General features: G+C 35.4%; 1 protein-coding gene across 1 annotated transcript in view; it reads left to right on the top strand.

Moving 5' to 3' along the window:
- Window positions 1-17490, top strand: part of ELP4 (elongator acetyltransferase complex subunit 4) — a gene marked incomplete at both ends in the record, with an annotated part of 51712 nt that overhangs the window by 14425 nt on the left and 19797 nt on the right. Inside the window, 2 exons of the mRNA XM_010284090.1 lie at window positions 4676-4815; window positions 14482-14566. Coding sequence (XP_010282392.1) covers window positions 4676-4815; window positions 14482-14566 — 225 coding nt within the window. The remainder of the gene's footprint in view (window positions 1-4675; window positions 4816-14481; window positions 14567-17490) is intronic.

Raw genomic sequence — 17490 nt, 5'->3', positions numbered from 1 at the left:
AACCATCCCCAAAGTAATTTGTCTGGTTTAAAATCTCGCAGAATTCCTCATACACTGATATGGAAACAATTGCTAGTTGTTAACAAATAGTGTGCTCATGTTCTAACAAAAAAGAAGAACATACAGATAATCCAGTTAGGTGTGTAGTCATTCTCTGTAACTTCATAGAAGTAATGCCTTCATCCACTAATACAATATTTCTCTACAATACATAATGTACTTGTCATCCATTATTGAAATTTGTTTATACCGGATAGAATGAAATGGTCAATCTTCTGTGGTGTGTTTCCGTTGTTACCATTGTTGCTTTCTGAATTGGATGCTGATCATTCTGAATAGTTGAGGTACAGTATTTTTTATATATATGTTAAATTTATTTTAAAAAATAAAACTTGCAAATAAAAGTCTAACTCGGCAGCTATGTATACCTAAAACTCCTCAGGATAGCCTAATTAGTGAAAAATAGTTTTGAAATTTATATTTTTCAGTATTTTATAATGCAGTTATCATAAAACTTTGGTGCTGTGCTAGATTAATTTGATTGGTGAATATACTCCATTGAGGACAAACCTGATGTTGTCTGGCAGCACCCTGAGTGCTTAATACACTTAGTACAATCATTTAGTTCACAATTTTGGTTGTGATTTATTGTTTAAATTTTCTTTTGGTAGAAAAAAATAACATTGAATAATATGTCAAGGCATATTTTCCAAACTGATTGAACTAATAAACTAGTACAATTTCAAAAACTACTGTCAAATAGTTTCAAGTATGAGAGAGAGAAAATAGTTTTGATTTTAACTAGAACTCTAAACACATTAGGAGAAGACTTTTCCATCCAATATCTGGCGTTACATGAAGTAAGAATGCTGAGTAAAAGCTGTCTTTGTGGTATTTTTGATACCTAATTTAGTTTTTATTTCTAAGTATTAAAAGAGATTTTCACTAATAGTTCAGATATCACCTTCCCATTTATTAGACCTCATACAAATTAGTTAGGTAACTCATTTTTGTTCTTATGCATGGTATTTATATTAGTACTCTTCATAACTATCACAGTTTCTCTTTACATCTTGCGTATACCTTGTACATCAGAAAAAAGACAGATGCTTTATAAGAAACCTGTCGAAGTAACAGGTTCTGTAGTGCTTGATGTGCCTTTGCCAGTTTGTTACTTTCATCTGGATCAGAGGTTAATTTCATTTAAACTTTTGAGTATGTGGATAGTCTATTTGCAATGCAAGACAGTGGATTTTTTTTCCCCTTTTTTTCCCTTTTTTTTTTTTTTTTTTGAATGAACTGCTTATGTTCTTGGGGCAATATATAAACTGTCACAGCATGAAATCAATTTTCTGCCTTGATTCATCCTAAATCTGAGATTTCTAGCACATTAGTATTGCAATTAGAAACATTAACAGCAGACGGTAGCATAAAAGCACACTCTGCTCAGTGACAATTTAGTGTATTTCTCCTTGTGCAAAATAGGAATCCAGGAAAGAACAGGCTTGAGCCTCCAATCCACTAATAAATTTATCAGATCAAACTTAAGAGGAGTGGAAAGTCTCTGCTTCGCACTCTCCATGGTCATTCTGCTAAGGCAGATTATTCATGCTTACTTGATTCAGGTAGGCTCTTTGCAAGCTTCCCCACTAAGCCTGGGAATGCAGTACATTGAGGCCTATTCACAGGCTTCTGACATAGACCGAGCTTTTATTGCATGGTGTTTTATTATAGCCAAATCCTAGTCTCCACCCAGTTTGTAGGCACTGCTTATTCTTTTGAATCAAGAGAGGTTATCACCTACCTTAATCCATGCAGCAGGGTGGATTAAGGACACCAATGTGCCTCAGGATTCTCAAAGAGGATCCTGGAAACTTCTTGTTTCTTCTTTTTTGCTGTCTTTACTAAACTCTATTGGGCCTCAGTAAGGATTTGCATCTGAAATGGGCAACCTGGAGCTTTTCTCAATGAAGACATCAGATCAAAGTTCAGTTAGTCAAGGCCTTTCTAAAACATTAAGGGGGCTTGGAAGTACACAATGAAAAGATGAGCTCTGGCAGAGATTGCAGTAAAAACATTCTGATCTGTAATCCGGATAAAGAATAGATTATAGGCCAAAGAACAGCCCCTGTTTAAATTGCTTTCAGAATCCTTGTTTTAAACAAAGTTACGTTTTACATTAAAAATATTTAAATTTTGATGGATTGTGGGACTTCCTTCTTTAAAAATCAGGTGCTGCTAAATCAGTTGGAGCACTGACTTAGAGAATGGGGTTTTCTGTCTTTTTTTGAGTAAAACTGATCTGCCTCTTATAACTAGATACACATGACCAATTTTGTGGGCTTTTTAATTAAAAATGAATTTTAATTAAATGTTTGGGGTTATTTTTGTTATTGTTTTTGTAGGAAATATATTATTGTATAATTGTATTATTGTTGCTATTCTCTGATAATTGATCAGGCCTAGCATCTATTAATCAAATAATTTCAAAATATTTACTCTAAATCTTAATTATTCTAATTAATCTTAACAGTTTAATATAATTTTGATTAGCTGAAGCATGAAATAAAATTGTGGGAATACATAGCATGATTGCTTTCAGAATGCTAACTATAAAGACATGTCCATGTCTGGCATGTCTGTATTCTTTCTTTTTATAGTGTTATAGTGCTTATTTTATTAGTAAGACCAAGGTTTATGAAAACCACAAGCCTTCTGTAATAATTGGAGTTGGAACTAAATAATTTGTTGCTCAACACACAGAAAATTATTGGCACCCCATTATTGTAATAATTCAGTATACCTATTGTCATTCCTGTATATAGCAAGAATAGCAGATGATGAAATGGGAGCAGAAGTTGTTCCAAAGAATTTTCATTGCATACATACAGAAGCCTGCTCAACTTTCAAGTAGTGGATAAAATGTATATATTGGCCTGCTTGAAGGAAAAATCCTTTCATAGAATGTTCTAAGTTGTTACAGAAAGTACTGAGAAACTTTTGAAGTTACCTGGGACATTTCTGATCACTTTTCAAAAGTAGTTCCATACTTTTAACTACAAACAAAATAGCCTTTCACTTTACCTACCAATCCAAACATGTCTTCGGAACCACCTTTAAAAGGCATTCTGTTCTGCGGTGTTAATAGGTCTTCAACATCTCTCTTTCAGCTCTTACCTTTTCTGTGTCACCTTAACAACAGTTGAGATATTTCATTTTATCTTAATACTTTTTCATTTAATACCTGAAGTGGCTCTTGACTCTTATGGGGGATTCAGCTTAGCAATAAAGTCTTGGAGTTGGAAGATAGAAAAACGACTTAAAAATATTTTTGCGCATTCCTGCGTTGTACAATGCACACTTGAGATGCAGTCCAGGCTTAGGGTAGTTGTCCTCGAAATAAACTAGTAGGTCATCTTTCTTTTGACCTGCAAAGCTGCTGTTGAAAGTCTAGGATCAGCACCTTTCTTGGTCCAGGCATCTTACCATTTAGAAATATTGTGGGTTTGATTGATACGTGTATTATGAAACTTGTTTGGTTACTGTAAATTACCTTTCTTCTTCCTCAAAAGAGTTAGAACAGTTGATGAGAGGTAGTCTGATCAGGAGCACAGTGGTGTTTGTGCCATAACATAGGATCAATTTTAATATCACTTTGCTATCTGTGATTCCTTTACAGTGTGTACATTAAAAAATACTATATAGTGGTTTACATTTGTGCCAAGTGTTTTCCTTCCCTGGAAGAGACTAACTTGCCTCTGAGGTTTATTCTGCTTTGTTCTTTCCAGGATAGCTTTTTTTTTTTTTAATGAGAAGGGCAGAAGAGATGAAGAAAATGGATTGTTACGTGAAGAGCAAAAACTATTCAATTCCTGTAGCAGACAGCTACTACATACTTTAATACTGCATATGATAACAATCTGGAGTTTTTTTAACATTACGTGTGTAATTCAACTAAAGTTGCAGGTTGCATGCTGAACTCCATTAGTGTGGAACAAAAATATGCATTCATTTCCTCTATTTACTAGCACAACATATTCAAAATGTGTAATTCCTGCTATGGTGTATATTAAATTTGAGAGGTTTATGATGTTTTATATATCCAAAATTGAGAGCTCATAAAAAAGTATCTTCATTATAGTAAACCATGGTTATTGTGTGTAATGTCTGTGTAATGCTGTTTATTCAAAATTCAAGAAATTAAAAGTAGTTTTTAACTATGTCCTTTTTTTTACGATTTTCTATTAAAAGCAGATGTATGAAGATGCAATGGTATTTTTTCTTACAGATCATAAATAAAGTGAAACATTTTCAAACTCAGCTGAAAATGTTTCTGTAGCGCTGTATAATTCCCAGGTACTGAAAAATCAGATAGGTGGAACACATCATGGCCTGCATTTTTCATATGTCTGTCACATTTTCATGTGCAAAAATACATGTTTTTAAGTATCTGACTGCAGTTTGGTGATGCAACTTGGAACAGTAAGGGTTGAATTATGTGTGAAAATTCACATTATAGAATGTCAACAGGGGACCCAAAACTTAGTAGTAAATGTTATAATGTTGTTCCACTTGAGGTTTATACTCATGCTGAATGGGGAAAAAAACCAGAGGTTTCTTTAAAGTGTATTGCCAGTTAATTATTTTCTTCTGACAGATTTTGTTGTTTCCACAGGCCAGCCCAACAACATCTACAAAGTTTGGCCATTATTATGATGTTTCTAAAACAATGTCTCCGGAACTGTTTCAGTCCATAAAACGGCACTGTTTTTACCTTCCTGAAGAATTGACTATGCAGCCTAAAATGAAAGCATGGTAAGTTGTAATATCACGTGCTTCTGTTTTGTGTTCAAATTTTGTCTGCATATTAGTAGTAAAGGCTATTGTTGCATCTACACTTGCTGTGAAAAATCTTGTAGCCACACAGGGCTCATAAGCAGTTTAGCTGTGTTTCCCATGTCAGTGCTACATGCTACGACTGGCAGCAAAGCTGCTGTGGCACAGAGACAGTGCAGTATATGGCCTCCTCAGCTGTGGGAGGAAGCACGTTGGCAGGGACAATTAAGGCAGACATTGCTAGGACAGCCTAGGACACAGCTGCATGTTCAGTCCAGCCCTACTGACAGCTGAGTGTGGGGACTGGGGACAACTATTACTATCTGTCTGTGAACTACTCCCTGAGCACCATGCCCCATTAGCTTTCGGAGATATGTGTGTCAGGCGGCTATCAGTCTTAGGAAGATATCCACACAGTTTTTAGGGCTAAGAAGACAGGCCATCCTTGACCTACATAGCTTAGAATGCTATATGAGATTAGTGTATTATGTGACTTTTACTTCTTACATCCTACAGCTTCACCTAAGGAAAACACAAAATGCTGTGAATAGAATTACAGTCACTAATTATGTCTTACACAACACCCCTAATTCCAGAGAAAATCATAAACTCTTCTCTGAATGAATAACTTATTATAGTTTGTGTCTGTCAGTAATGAATTAAGGAAGACCAAGAGAAAATGAGTGACAGTAGCAAAGACTCATATTAGCCTGTAGCACACACGTCCATTGTATCTTTCTTGGAGACATTTCAAGTCAACTCAGACATCAAACATGGGCTAGCAATCTCTTTGTTCAGCCCAGTCACTTAATTTATATAATACATAGTTTTATAGATCCCAGTGTATAGGGCCAAATCCTGCAAGCAGTAGTAAGGGAGCCTTTATTGTGATTGATTTTCATTACTCAAATATTAAAACTGAGATTTATGAAAGAAGTGCAGTATCAAGGGCCTTTCTTAGCACTGTAGAAAAGCAAAAACCAAGTCTCTGTAATTTGTTTGTCTTACGTGATCAAATGTCACTGGTTTGTAAGTTCTTGCAATGTTGTAATAAAAAAAAAAAAACAAAAACAGGAGAAAGGAGAGGAATTATATTTTATTCTTTATATGGTAAATATTTGAAGCAACTTTATGTATAATTTTTTTTTTTTTTTAATAGCAGGACCACAGAGCATAGATACAAGAGTGTGACACATAGGTTGCAAGAGCTTATATTGTTATTGAGCAATATAACTCCTAACTCCCTTTTTGTTTTTTCTTAAGCTAACTAGAATGTCTCATGACTCTGAGCTTAATTCCACTAACTATATGGCTGTCAAGTATTTGTACATTTTACATTAAAATCAAATTAACTCATACGTATAGTATAGGAAATGGACTTTAACTTTTATGCATTTGATTTTATAAGCCTTGCTTAACTCTGGTATTTTTCTTGTGTGCTATCCTGATAAAAGTTCATCATTCTTACCATATGAATTCTATACTTATTTTTAGTTTTAATCTAACAGAAAGATTAGATTTAGTTAATTTGCTTAGCAAATTGGTAGAGCACAGAGTGTTGAGGTGGGTGAGGAACATGATCAAATAAAGATGGATTTTAGAAGGCTTATCTCCTTTTCTTCTCGCTGCATCCACAACATGGGTCTCCTTCAAGAAGCCTCTCCTGAGGAAATGAAAGAATTGTATTGTTGGGAGTAAAGGCATGTACCAAGACAACAGACAACCACCATTCTAAACATTGTTTTTTTAGAGCAAAATACAATGTGATAAGAGACAGGGAGGAATAAAGAGCACATTGGGAATAGTGAACTCTCAGAAATCTGTCAGAACTGTGAAGAGATGGGCACATCTCTTTCTTCATTTCCAGTACAACATTTGTCTTCTAACTTTTGGTTATTGTCTTTCCTGACCACAAACACCACTGGTTTTGGATTCCTGTATTTAAAAGGTTGAACTAGGTCAAAGTTAAGGCAAGGTGGGAAGAAGAATTTTTCAGAATTGCAGCCTCTGAAATAAAGCTTATTTCTTTGTAAAGAGATAGAAGATTTAAGCTTCCCATAGGCAAAGTCATTCAATTTTGACACGCATTTAAAAAATAAACTGAATTAGAATTTCAGGTTCTGTTCATCAGTGTTGTATAACTGGAGTTCTTAAAAAATAATGGAAGTGGAGAAAAGCTGCTTCTCCCATTACCCCAATCCCCAAATTGATCTGCACCTAGGACAGTTAATATCAGCAAAGTGGACTACCCAGTTTACATAAGGAAAGACCAGGTTAGAAAATAATAAATGTTTTCAAGCTGGGACCTAATGAAGTTCATTGACAATTCTTTATGTTCCACAAAGCCAAAAAGGCCAAAGCAAATGCCTGTCTTGACAGAGAGGAGAAGGTGGACACATCTGTGGGATAACTTCAGTGCTCCGAAAAATACAAGAAAAAACAATACAATCTATTTTTAAGCTTCTAGGGTAGTTTCACCCAGTATGTGTTTCCTTTGTTTGCTTATGGGTATTCAACTAGGATAGAGTCAAAAGGCTTTAAAATAAAACAGGAGATATTCTCCATTGATCAAGTCTGTTATGTCAAAGGAAGAACATAGACTGGTCTGACACTTTTCTTTTTGTCATGTTGATTATCTTCTAAATAAACTGTCACTGAGTCACGGTTGAACCTGAGTGAAGTACCAAGGTTAATCCCAGTGCTGGGTCTGGTAACAATCTAGTACCAATTTGGCTTGATACATATCCTGAGCAATGAGTATCTTTATTGTAGTCATAATGTCAAATTTGGAAAAAAATGGAAGGAATAATTGCATGCAGATTAGATAATAGAATTAGAATTCAAGAAGATTTAGGTTGGTGATCTGGAATAAACTGTATGAAATTCAGTGAAGACATGCCAAATATCATACTAGTTGAAATAATTAATTAAACAAATAAAATAGAGTAGCAGGTCTCCAGAAGAATATCTGGGCTTATACAGTATCTTTAACATAAAATATATTAGCAGTGTTGCTGATTAATGCTACCGAAAAGCATAATTTAAAAAGCATGGAGGTGATAAACTGGAATTTAATGTGGAAGACATGCAAAGTACTTCTGTTCAGCCATAACAAGGTTGTCCAGTTTTTAATAGCATCCTTCAGGAAAACTCTGGATTAGTTAGAGAAGGTTGTGAAGGTGAGTATACATCCAGAACTGGGATATATGGCCCCTGACAGAAAAATGGAAGTTCTTAGACAAATCGAAGCAGAGACTTGAAGCACATTTAAAAACTGACATACAGAGGGGCAGTAACTCTGTTGTCTGCTGAAGGTAGGACAAGCAGTAATGGGCTACAGTAAACTGTAGCGGTAGAAATACAGGCTGGAAATAAGGAGATATTTTTCTAATGATTAGCACTAGAAAAAGTTGCCTTGCAGACACGGGTTGGGAGTATTGTAGAATCTCCATCATTGAAAATTTCTAAGGACAAGGTAGGTAAATATCTGTCAGAGATGGTTTAGATGTAGTTCATCTTGCCTTGGGGCAAGAAGATAGACTACCTGACCTCTTGAGGTCCCTTTCATCTCTATCTTCTATGATTCTTTAATACACATTAGTCACAGCGTATTAAATCCAATACTAAGAATGAATATTACCAATTATTTCACTGTTCTCAAAACATTTATGCTTTTACAGAAACCCAACAGGCTTGTACTGTATTTTTTACAAACGTTGTGATGAAATTCTAAAGGAAGCATTCCTTTCTCAAGGACTGAAAAGAAGCTCACAATCCCATCAGGATGATTTCATAAAAGAAAGTTGATAAGCAGGGAAGGGAAAGGATATTATTCTGTTGGCATTACTGTTTGGAAAAATCTGGCTTCTAAAGCTAACTTCAATATATCATAGAATAGTAAAAATTTCTGTTCTCTTGATTATCTAGACAATGATTTGAAAGAAAGTAATATTGTAGTCACAGTTAACCCTTCCAATAGAAGTCAACAATTTGTATTAGACCTCATCTTTGATTGCCTGAGTGTCCCACCGAGAGCTTGAGCTAACCTCTTTTACGCTATGTTACTAGGAGAACTAGGAGCACAGACATGGCTAGTTAGCATGTCTCCACTTAGAGGATATCATTTTGTAAACATAAGGTTCCCAGACCATGGTCTTAGATGCATAGCCAAAAAAACACCTGGTCGCATAATGCTAATTACCTATATAACATTGCAAAATCTCTGTGATCTGTTAGGGTGACAGTACCACAAAAAAAGTACTGATAGCCTGGAAGGAATTTAAAAAATTGTTACAAAAATTACTCCAAATTCTGAAAATCTCTAAAAATATGACTTTTTTCAATTTAGTTTATCAAAATAAGATTGGCAGAAAATGCATTAATACTGAAAGCTGACAAACCCTTCAAAAATAAGGAGGCATTTTTAAGAAAGGGGATAGTTCATTATTGAAATAATTTACATTAATAGGCTATGTATTATGGGATGTTTACGAAAGATTTCATGACTTTCTAAAGTATATACTTTGCAAGATATGTATCAGTAAAGACATTTCTGAATGAAATTTGCTCTTAAATCATGTAGGAGTGCAGACCAAAATCAGTGATGTGGATTGTTTTTTTTAAAATCTATAAGAATGTTTTCCTTTTGTCATTGATACAGAAGTTGAGGAGGAAGCAGAAACTGATAATTTTGCCTAGCATATAATTTTCCATAAGTAAATGGTATTGTTGTTGATGGATGATACCTCTTTATAGTATCAGAAGTTAAAAAAAAAAGAGGAATTAGCGAAAGAAAAAAAAAACAGAGAAGCTTTTCCCTCTTCTCTAAATGTTTCCACATTATTTTAACTGGCATAATCCATTGTAATGTAGCAGAGCACAGTATGGTTTAGGTTCAGGCTGAAATAAATTGTTATAGTCCTACAGGCGCTGAAGAGGCACCCTAAATTGTGTAGTCGTCGTGGAAATTGTACCTAACCCAACATATACATTCTACATTGAGGTCATAAACTGTATGTTCTGCAATGACAAGCTAGTAATTGTAAAGAAAAGTTTTAGAAGCTCAGTATGGCTTTTATTGCAATTTTTTGATTACCTTATGTACTGCTGTGAGCGAAGCATTGCCTAAGTGTTGTCCTTTTTGGGTAGTTTTTTTTTGTTTTCCTGACAGAGACCTGCTACTTTTGTATGTTCCTCAAAGAATGTGCTCAACCTGTAACTTGTTAGATGCACCTAGAATTCACCTTGTTGACCAGCGTTACTTTTCCCTTTCTTTTTCAATTAGAGGGTGGCTGCCTTTGGAGGCCTTAGGTTTCATTTTGCCTCCTTGAAATTTGGAGCAGTTCTCTTCCCCCACCCTTTTTTTCTTTGGGAAGGTGTGAGAAACAAGAACAATCCTTTGCTCTCTTTTTCTCTCACTGCTCAGGGGTGTACTGACAAAGAACACATTATGCAATTAAGGCAGAAAATATACAGGAAAAGTAATGTACCCCATTTTCCTGTACAGCTTATACTCTCCTAACAGAAACAGTGAGTATAGTGAACATATATTTTACAATCCTTTGAAAAATGGTGCTGCATCTATTAATGAGCAAGGTCTTTTATCATAATGTTTTGTGGCATAAGAACCACATACTTGTAAAAATGACCAAATCATCTTGGTGCTTCAAATTCTCTAGCATCACATTAAGGAACCTTTTTTATTTAAACTGTTCTTCAGTGAGTGAACTGTCTCTGTAATTGTAGCTAATGTCTGTTGCCACATAATTACAGTGCTTCCCTTGCAGGATCACAGGTTTAGAGGCTTTTATTTGGGCCAGAAACTCTTGGCCCTTTTTAGCAATCATGTATATCTATACATATGTCCCTCTTATCCACACAAGCATTTGGCTTCTTGATGGGCTTTCAAACAAAGGAGGTTCTTTGACTGACTAGGCAGAACTAAGTTATTGACTGGCCTTTTACTTTGCAATTAAAGATCAGATTTGGAGGTTATATACATCATTTGTTTACCTTAAAGTTGGGATCTTTCTATTCTTTCCTGTGTTTTTGCACACAAGTGTGTGTATCTGCTCTTTGACAGAGGGAAATGAGGAGTACTGTGTTTGCTCTCCTTTCTGTACTTCTGGTACCTGATGGCTAAATTAGATTACAGGGTCGTCTCTTGGATAATCACTCAAGACGGGTGGAAGTTCATTGCGCCATGATAAACATTCACTGAAAACATATTGGGAAGTCTGTTCTCCTAAAGGAAGTAGTAAATGGGACTGGGTTTTTAGTGCCAAAAGGCAGCATAAGCCTTCTCTTTCTTATCTAACTTTTTATGTTAGGGAAGGACAGTTATGCCCTGGCCCTAATGCTGGGACCAGTTTAACAAGGCTGTGCAGCTGACAGCAACTGTTTTCCAGTTGTTGCTAGGGTATTCTGGTATCCTTTTCATTACGTTGCTAAAGCTGGTACTTAACAGGAAGGCAGAAATATCCTCTGTGGTAACTCAGAACAGGCTTACTTTCTACACCTTTTGCTTTACTTCTGTCCTTGTTGCTTAGTTGCAATTACCAAAAGAGAAAGTTTGATAATCAAGGGAACTAAAATAATTTAAGCTGTAGTTTTCCAGTAATGCTCATAAGTTTTCCCTTAAGAATGTATGTGCTTTCGAAAAAAAAAAAAAATTACCTAGAGTCTAGATTTACCGATAAATTTAGATAACAGGTTTGACTGTCTTGCCTAATGGGGTCTCCTTATACATAATAAGGCTATTTGTCATACCCTGATAACCTAACCTTTGTTAACTGCTTAGAAACTATCAACAGAGAAGTCACAGGCTCTGTTGTAACCAGGATACCTTCTTCCCAGCTCCTGCTTTATCCATTACTAAATTGCTAAACAAAAAAAAGAGTAAAGATGGAATTGTTTAAACTCATTACCAGATTTAAATGGTGTTTAGTAACAAAGCCAAAAAAGAGTAGAAATTAGAAAATAAAAATTTATTTCCTTCCTTAAATTATGACAAACATTGCCAGAAGGATGATGCAACTTGTTTTTATAAATAGTGTTTCCACTGTATTTTTCATGTCCTTATTTACATAGCATGTTTCAAATTCAACTAAACCACTAATATTTTAGCCAGAAGTAGAAGAGCACCTACTTTCACATTCTATGTGCATTACATTATTTTCTTTAATTCTTTCTTCGCTACAAATCTTTTTCTGATGTATTGTTTGTTTTAATTGTGGGATCCTTTAGTTCTGCTAATGCTTTAGGTATTTTATTCTTTTATCCACTAACTTTTAAGAGCGAGTTAGTAACAAATCAGGAATTGGCAAGTACTGTGATTGCAGTATATTCTCTGACATCCCTACGGTAATGCTCATATCTGACATCCCATGGTATTACTCATAAGCAAAATATATGATAGATACACAAACTTGAAAATGCTACTTTGTGGTGACAATGACCACAGTTGTCTTTTTGTATTACACATACTGTAGTGTGGCTATGGCTACAGGATAGTTGCAAACTCCTTCCTAACGTTGGTGAGCAGCAGTTTCTATCTTTTCCAAAAGGATAAAGGAATATCCAAAAGGATACATGAATGCTTCTGGTTATTATGAAGTGCCGCAAATTCTCTCCAGCTCTGGCAGAACTGGGGAGAAATTGCAGCACTGTGTATGCAACAAGGATTGTGCGTGTGTTGCGATAATGTGAAGACATGGCGTGAGAAGGCATTTTGGCTAGCGTGGAGGCTAAAGCCCTCTTCCCCTCCACCTACCCTGTAAACTGATGCCTGCAGGAGTGTGTAACATTTCACAGCCATTCCTTTCGCAGCTAAATGCTAGGAAAGAAGTTGACTTCATGAGCAAAAAATTTACTCTTTTTTTTCTGTTTGAGATGCTCTTTTTTGTATAGCAAGGCCAACTTCATATCATGTTGAGATATATATTGCTATTTATTTTCAGCTGTGAATTTCATAGAGAGTATTAAATTAGTGAGGTATATTTGTTTAACCTGTAGCCTTCTAGGGTACTAAAACTGAAAACAAATAAATGAAATTTAATATGGGAACTCCCCCTTTTATTTATATCTGAGAAGGATTATCTCTTAATATTTTCTGACACTGAGTATTTCAATACTCAATATTTTTATGACTATATGACTTTTGATTGTAGATGTTGATAATGTGAATATATCATTGGGGGGGTTGTATTTGGGTTGATACTGTTTTCTTGAAAGAAGTGTAGAATTCTGAGTTAATGCAACTCTTAACTGCATGTCGGAAAAGTTGTCTTCTCTCCTATGCAAAAGTATTAAAGCAAGTTTATTTGGGTTTATTTAGGTATTCATTAGTAAAATACATTTGGATAACATTTTTGGCTCTTACTAAAGTAATGGGAATAGTTTCATTAATGTTTGGACCAGGTGATCTTTCAAGGTCCCTTCCAACCTTGGCTGTTATCAGACCGAACATATAAAATGATTGCAACAAGTAAGGATATTTTTAGAAGCAAATTTTTCAAAACAATCACTCATATTTCCCAAGAGGTACACAAGAAGGTTTGAATTCTAAACCCATGATGGCAATTACTGAGACTAGAAGGAAAGCTGAAGCTAGAAAAGATAGAAGGACTTAAACTCTCATCTGCAGTGAGGAACCTACATCAAGTCCAGACACACAAGCCAGTATGCTCTATGGGATTTAAGAAACCAGTATATCTCTTTTAAAAATGAAAAAATGGCTTGTTTTTTTAAACTAAAAATTGGGACTTTCTGTCCTTTGTATGTATTAGCTTGTGGACTGGAGAGCATGGCTGGGATGGATATCTGAAGAAGTGCTTTGGATGTGCAGGAACTGGACCTTCTAAGATGTTGACAAGATGATTTCCCAAGCTTTCATTTGGTTTTAAGTCTGCCTAAATCCATGTTTAGACACAAGTTTCCTTTTAAAAAAAAGATTATTTTGTGTTGTATTTTCTAAATAATACATTAAATAAATTCTACCTCACAATTCTGCCATCATGCAAATAAAGCACTAATAACACCCCTAGTGTATGGGTACAAAATGGAACTGTAGCATAGCAGATATCTTATGCTGTGGTGTCGTATCAGAAAAAAAAAATCTAAAACAAAACAAAAAAAAACCCTACATTAACTTTTTAATTGTGAAAATGTCCCATTTTTTGTTGGTTTTGCTTGTTGTAGCAGTTGTATGTATGAAAGTTTTAAGTCATAGAAAGTCCACTCTGTTCATCAGGGCATTTATTAGGTATACTTGGAATAAGAGTTGGGTAGCTCTTTGCCAGTTACAGAAGATCAGTACGGTGCTGTAATGGTTTCAACTTTAAGTTGATACATTACATAATTAATCTTCTAGATGTAAGTGAGCCTGACATAATTACGTTATCTTAATCTCTAGCGATCTTAGCTTTCACTAAATGAGCACTAAACTAGTTAACATGAAGCAATCACAACTGCTTATAATTTGAACTTTATTCGAAGAGGGTTGGGTTTTTTCTTCTGTAACACCTTTTTCTATATGACACTTTCAGACTGAAAGCTGCATGTGCTTATATTTATTTTTAATACAACTGTTAGAGACATATGGGAGAACATTAAATGTGTTACTAAACTATTTCTTCTTACCAACAGTAATATGAACAGTGCCTATGCAAGGCTACTTCAGTCCATTCAGAGGATCATTTACCAGGAAGGGTTTGACGGCTCTGATCCCCAGGTACTGAACACCCTCATACTCTTCTATAATCCAATAACTAATATTGTTTTCTGAGTTTTTTAAGAGTAGCACAAGAAGGTCTTGGACAAAGTAACAAGGAACAAGCTGTTTCTAAGCATTGCTAAAGTAAAGCAGCAAAGTAAATAGTGTCGTTCATATTTAAATGTGGGTTTGGAGGTTTTACCTGCTATTTTACAGCTATGCAGACCATGCGAGAAAGAACTGTAAGACAGCATTAGTAAAATGCATATTCTATGCAATTAGCTATCAAATGGATTGCCAAATATAACGTAATTAAGGAAAACACATTTTCCCCTACAGTTTTTTTTTCCAACTATTGCTTTAGCAATAATGTGTTTAAAACCCTTGAGATTGCACATTTAATCTTAAACTTTCAGAGTTTTCCAATGTTGTTTTAACTGGAGTGGAGTGAATTTTTTAATTAATTAAATGGTGTGTATTCTTATGTAGCGAGCATTGAAACACAAGTGAAGAAATAAGAATGCTGTTTCAACTTTACAAATCAAAACAGCTTAACAGACTTCTAAAGATCTCTGTACTCTTCATAAATCATACTGTGGGTAATGAAAAATGTTTTAAGTGTAACAACATAGACTGAAAGCCCTTACTAATTTGAGCAGTGCCCTATCTATTATTCTTTGTCATATTCAGTACTATGTGAGTCCTTTCGGGTTGATGGAAGAAAATAATAAATTAGGTATATTGATGCTTAATTGATAGGTAATTGTTGTACAACAGAAAGGTTACTACAGTAGAAGTTAATTAGTATAGATGCTGGAGAACCTCAAAGAGTATAATACAAGACTGTATACTATTACTAGTTGAAAATCTTTAAAATCCCCTTTTGCAGGGAAGATAATGTTGGAATGGATGTTTTCATGTCTAACAGTACGTGTTAGAAACATTACCTGCAGAGAACACTTGTGTGTAAATTTAGGTCATTTGTGCTCGGTGTTGAGGCTCTGCTGAGATTTATGGGCGAGCTTGCCTTCCCTTTGGTGGCAGTGCCAGTCTGGAGAAGTAAATTGGTCCCTGACAGGCAACTCTCCCCACTCACTGTGGTAGCCATGGCAACAGGCATGTCATCATACCGTACGGTACCGTGCGCAGAGATGCTCCTCCCGCACAGTGACAGGTCCTGTGGAAGCTTGCTGGCTGCAAAGAGCAGCACCAAGTGAAGCAAACACCCTGCCAGCCTTCAGCCAGCAAACAACCTCCTACTGGAGAGATGACACGGGTGTTTCAATTTTTCTTACAAGTTACGTCTGATGGGAAAATAGCAGCTTTGTGTATTCCTGAGGGTTTTTTTACATGTAAAAGAAAATAAAGGTTTATCAGAGTCAATATTTTTTGATTTTTTGCTTGCAAGCAAGGAAAAATTAAAAATCATGGAGACTTATTTTCTGTACTTAGTGTTCATTGTTTCAAAACATGTTACTAGTGTCAATGAAGCAAAATCAGAACTTTAACTCAGATGAATTTAAAAGTATATGTTTGCTGAATGGTCTATAAAAGTTTCTGAGGTGTAGCTTTAAAAGTTAGAAAGAGAGTCCTTTTTCAGACTAGTTTATCCATCTAGAAAGCCATTAGTGCTTGCATAGTTGTTTGTGTTACAAGGGAGATGATGCATATGATTTCCTGGAGCAGTTTCTGTTACCTTCTTTTAAGATTCCTCTTTTTCCCATGCATCGTCTTTCTTTGTACACTCAAATTTTATACATTCAGAAGCAGTATATAATACACACCCCTGAATATGTCCGGAGTTGAATGTAGTTATGGCTCAAAACATGCCTTGGCTCTTTTTATCTTCCAAACCTATGAGTTCACCTCTCTGCTGCTCTGTATCCCTTTCTGCTGAGACTTCAGAAGTACTTTTTAAGTAGCCAGATATGAAGATTGTAGAGTAAGGACCAGCCTGTATTATTCTGGACCTGTGTCCTTTCCTGTATGTAATAACAGTAACACAAGCTTCTGAGAAGTTTGTTCATTTATGCTCTTCCCCTCCAAATAATCCTCCCACCTTTAGGTGGGTCCTGTTAGCAGTGGCTTTCATGAACTTTGGAGAAAACTGCAAGGGCCAAAATGTAACAAGGAGGTACTGAACTTTCAAGCCATTTACTTACTGACTTTCAGATATTTTTGTCTACTTTCACATCAGTATGCCAATGATACTTGGACTTACTACTCCTTTTTATTCTCTCCTCTTTATCTAATACCAGTATTTGAACAGGGGTCTGGAGAAAAGTGAGCAGAATGTGACGCACCCCAGCTGGCAGAGATTTGACACAATTAGGAAAATTAGTGAAAATTACCATTAGAGGTTTAGTAGACCATTTAGATAATATGGTCCGGCATCTCTAGCACCTAGTACGATTAGCTAACATTAATGTTTTATAGGAACATCTGCTGTTGGCCGTCATAGATTAATGTTTTTTGACTGTCCTGCATGACTCTTTGGGCCTTAGGACAGTAATTCGTGTTTGAGGTATTAGGCTAGAGAAAAGTTTGGTTGAAGTTAACCAAAGCAATAACCTGTTTTTTCACAGTGACTGGAAGATCTTTGCCAAGAGCTATTTGGAAATTCAGGGTCTGAATGGCCTGTAACTTAGAAATATAAGCATCAGTTTTACATCCTTTTTAAAAGCTCCTGGTACCTCTTTGCTGCTGATCATTAAGTATGAATCCTTTATAAATTGAACATGGTTTTAAGTCACACAGAATAGCACTTGTTTGTTTCAGAATTGCTTTGTTTTTTTCATGTTTGATAAAAGGAATTTCATAGACAACTTTATTTCCTTAACTTTCTTTTGCTATACTTTGGAGCTCAAGTTGGGTGACTTTCAGGATAATAAAGGGGGGGGGGGGGTTTTTTTGTTTGCTTGGAGTTAGGTTTTTTAATTTTT

The sequence above is a fragment of the Phaethon lepturus genome, unplaced genomic scaffold (assembly GCF_000687285.1).
Source record: "Phaethon lepturus isolate BGI_N335 unplaced genomic scaffold, ASM68728v1 scaffold17423, whole genome shotgun sequence".
In the NCBI taxonomy this organism is placed as follows: Eukaryota; Metazoa; Chordata; class Aves; order Phaethontiformes; family Phaethontidae; genus Phaethon; species Phaethon lepturus.
The sequence above is the reverse complement of the archived record's forward strand: the minus strand, read 5'-3'. Positions and strand labels throughout refer to the sequence as shown.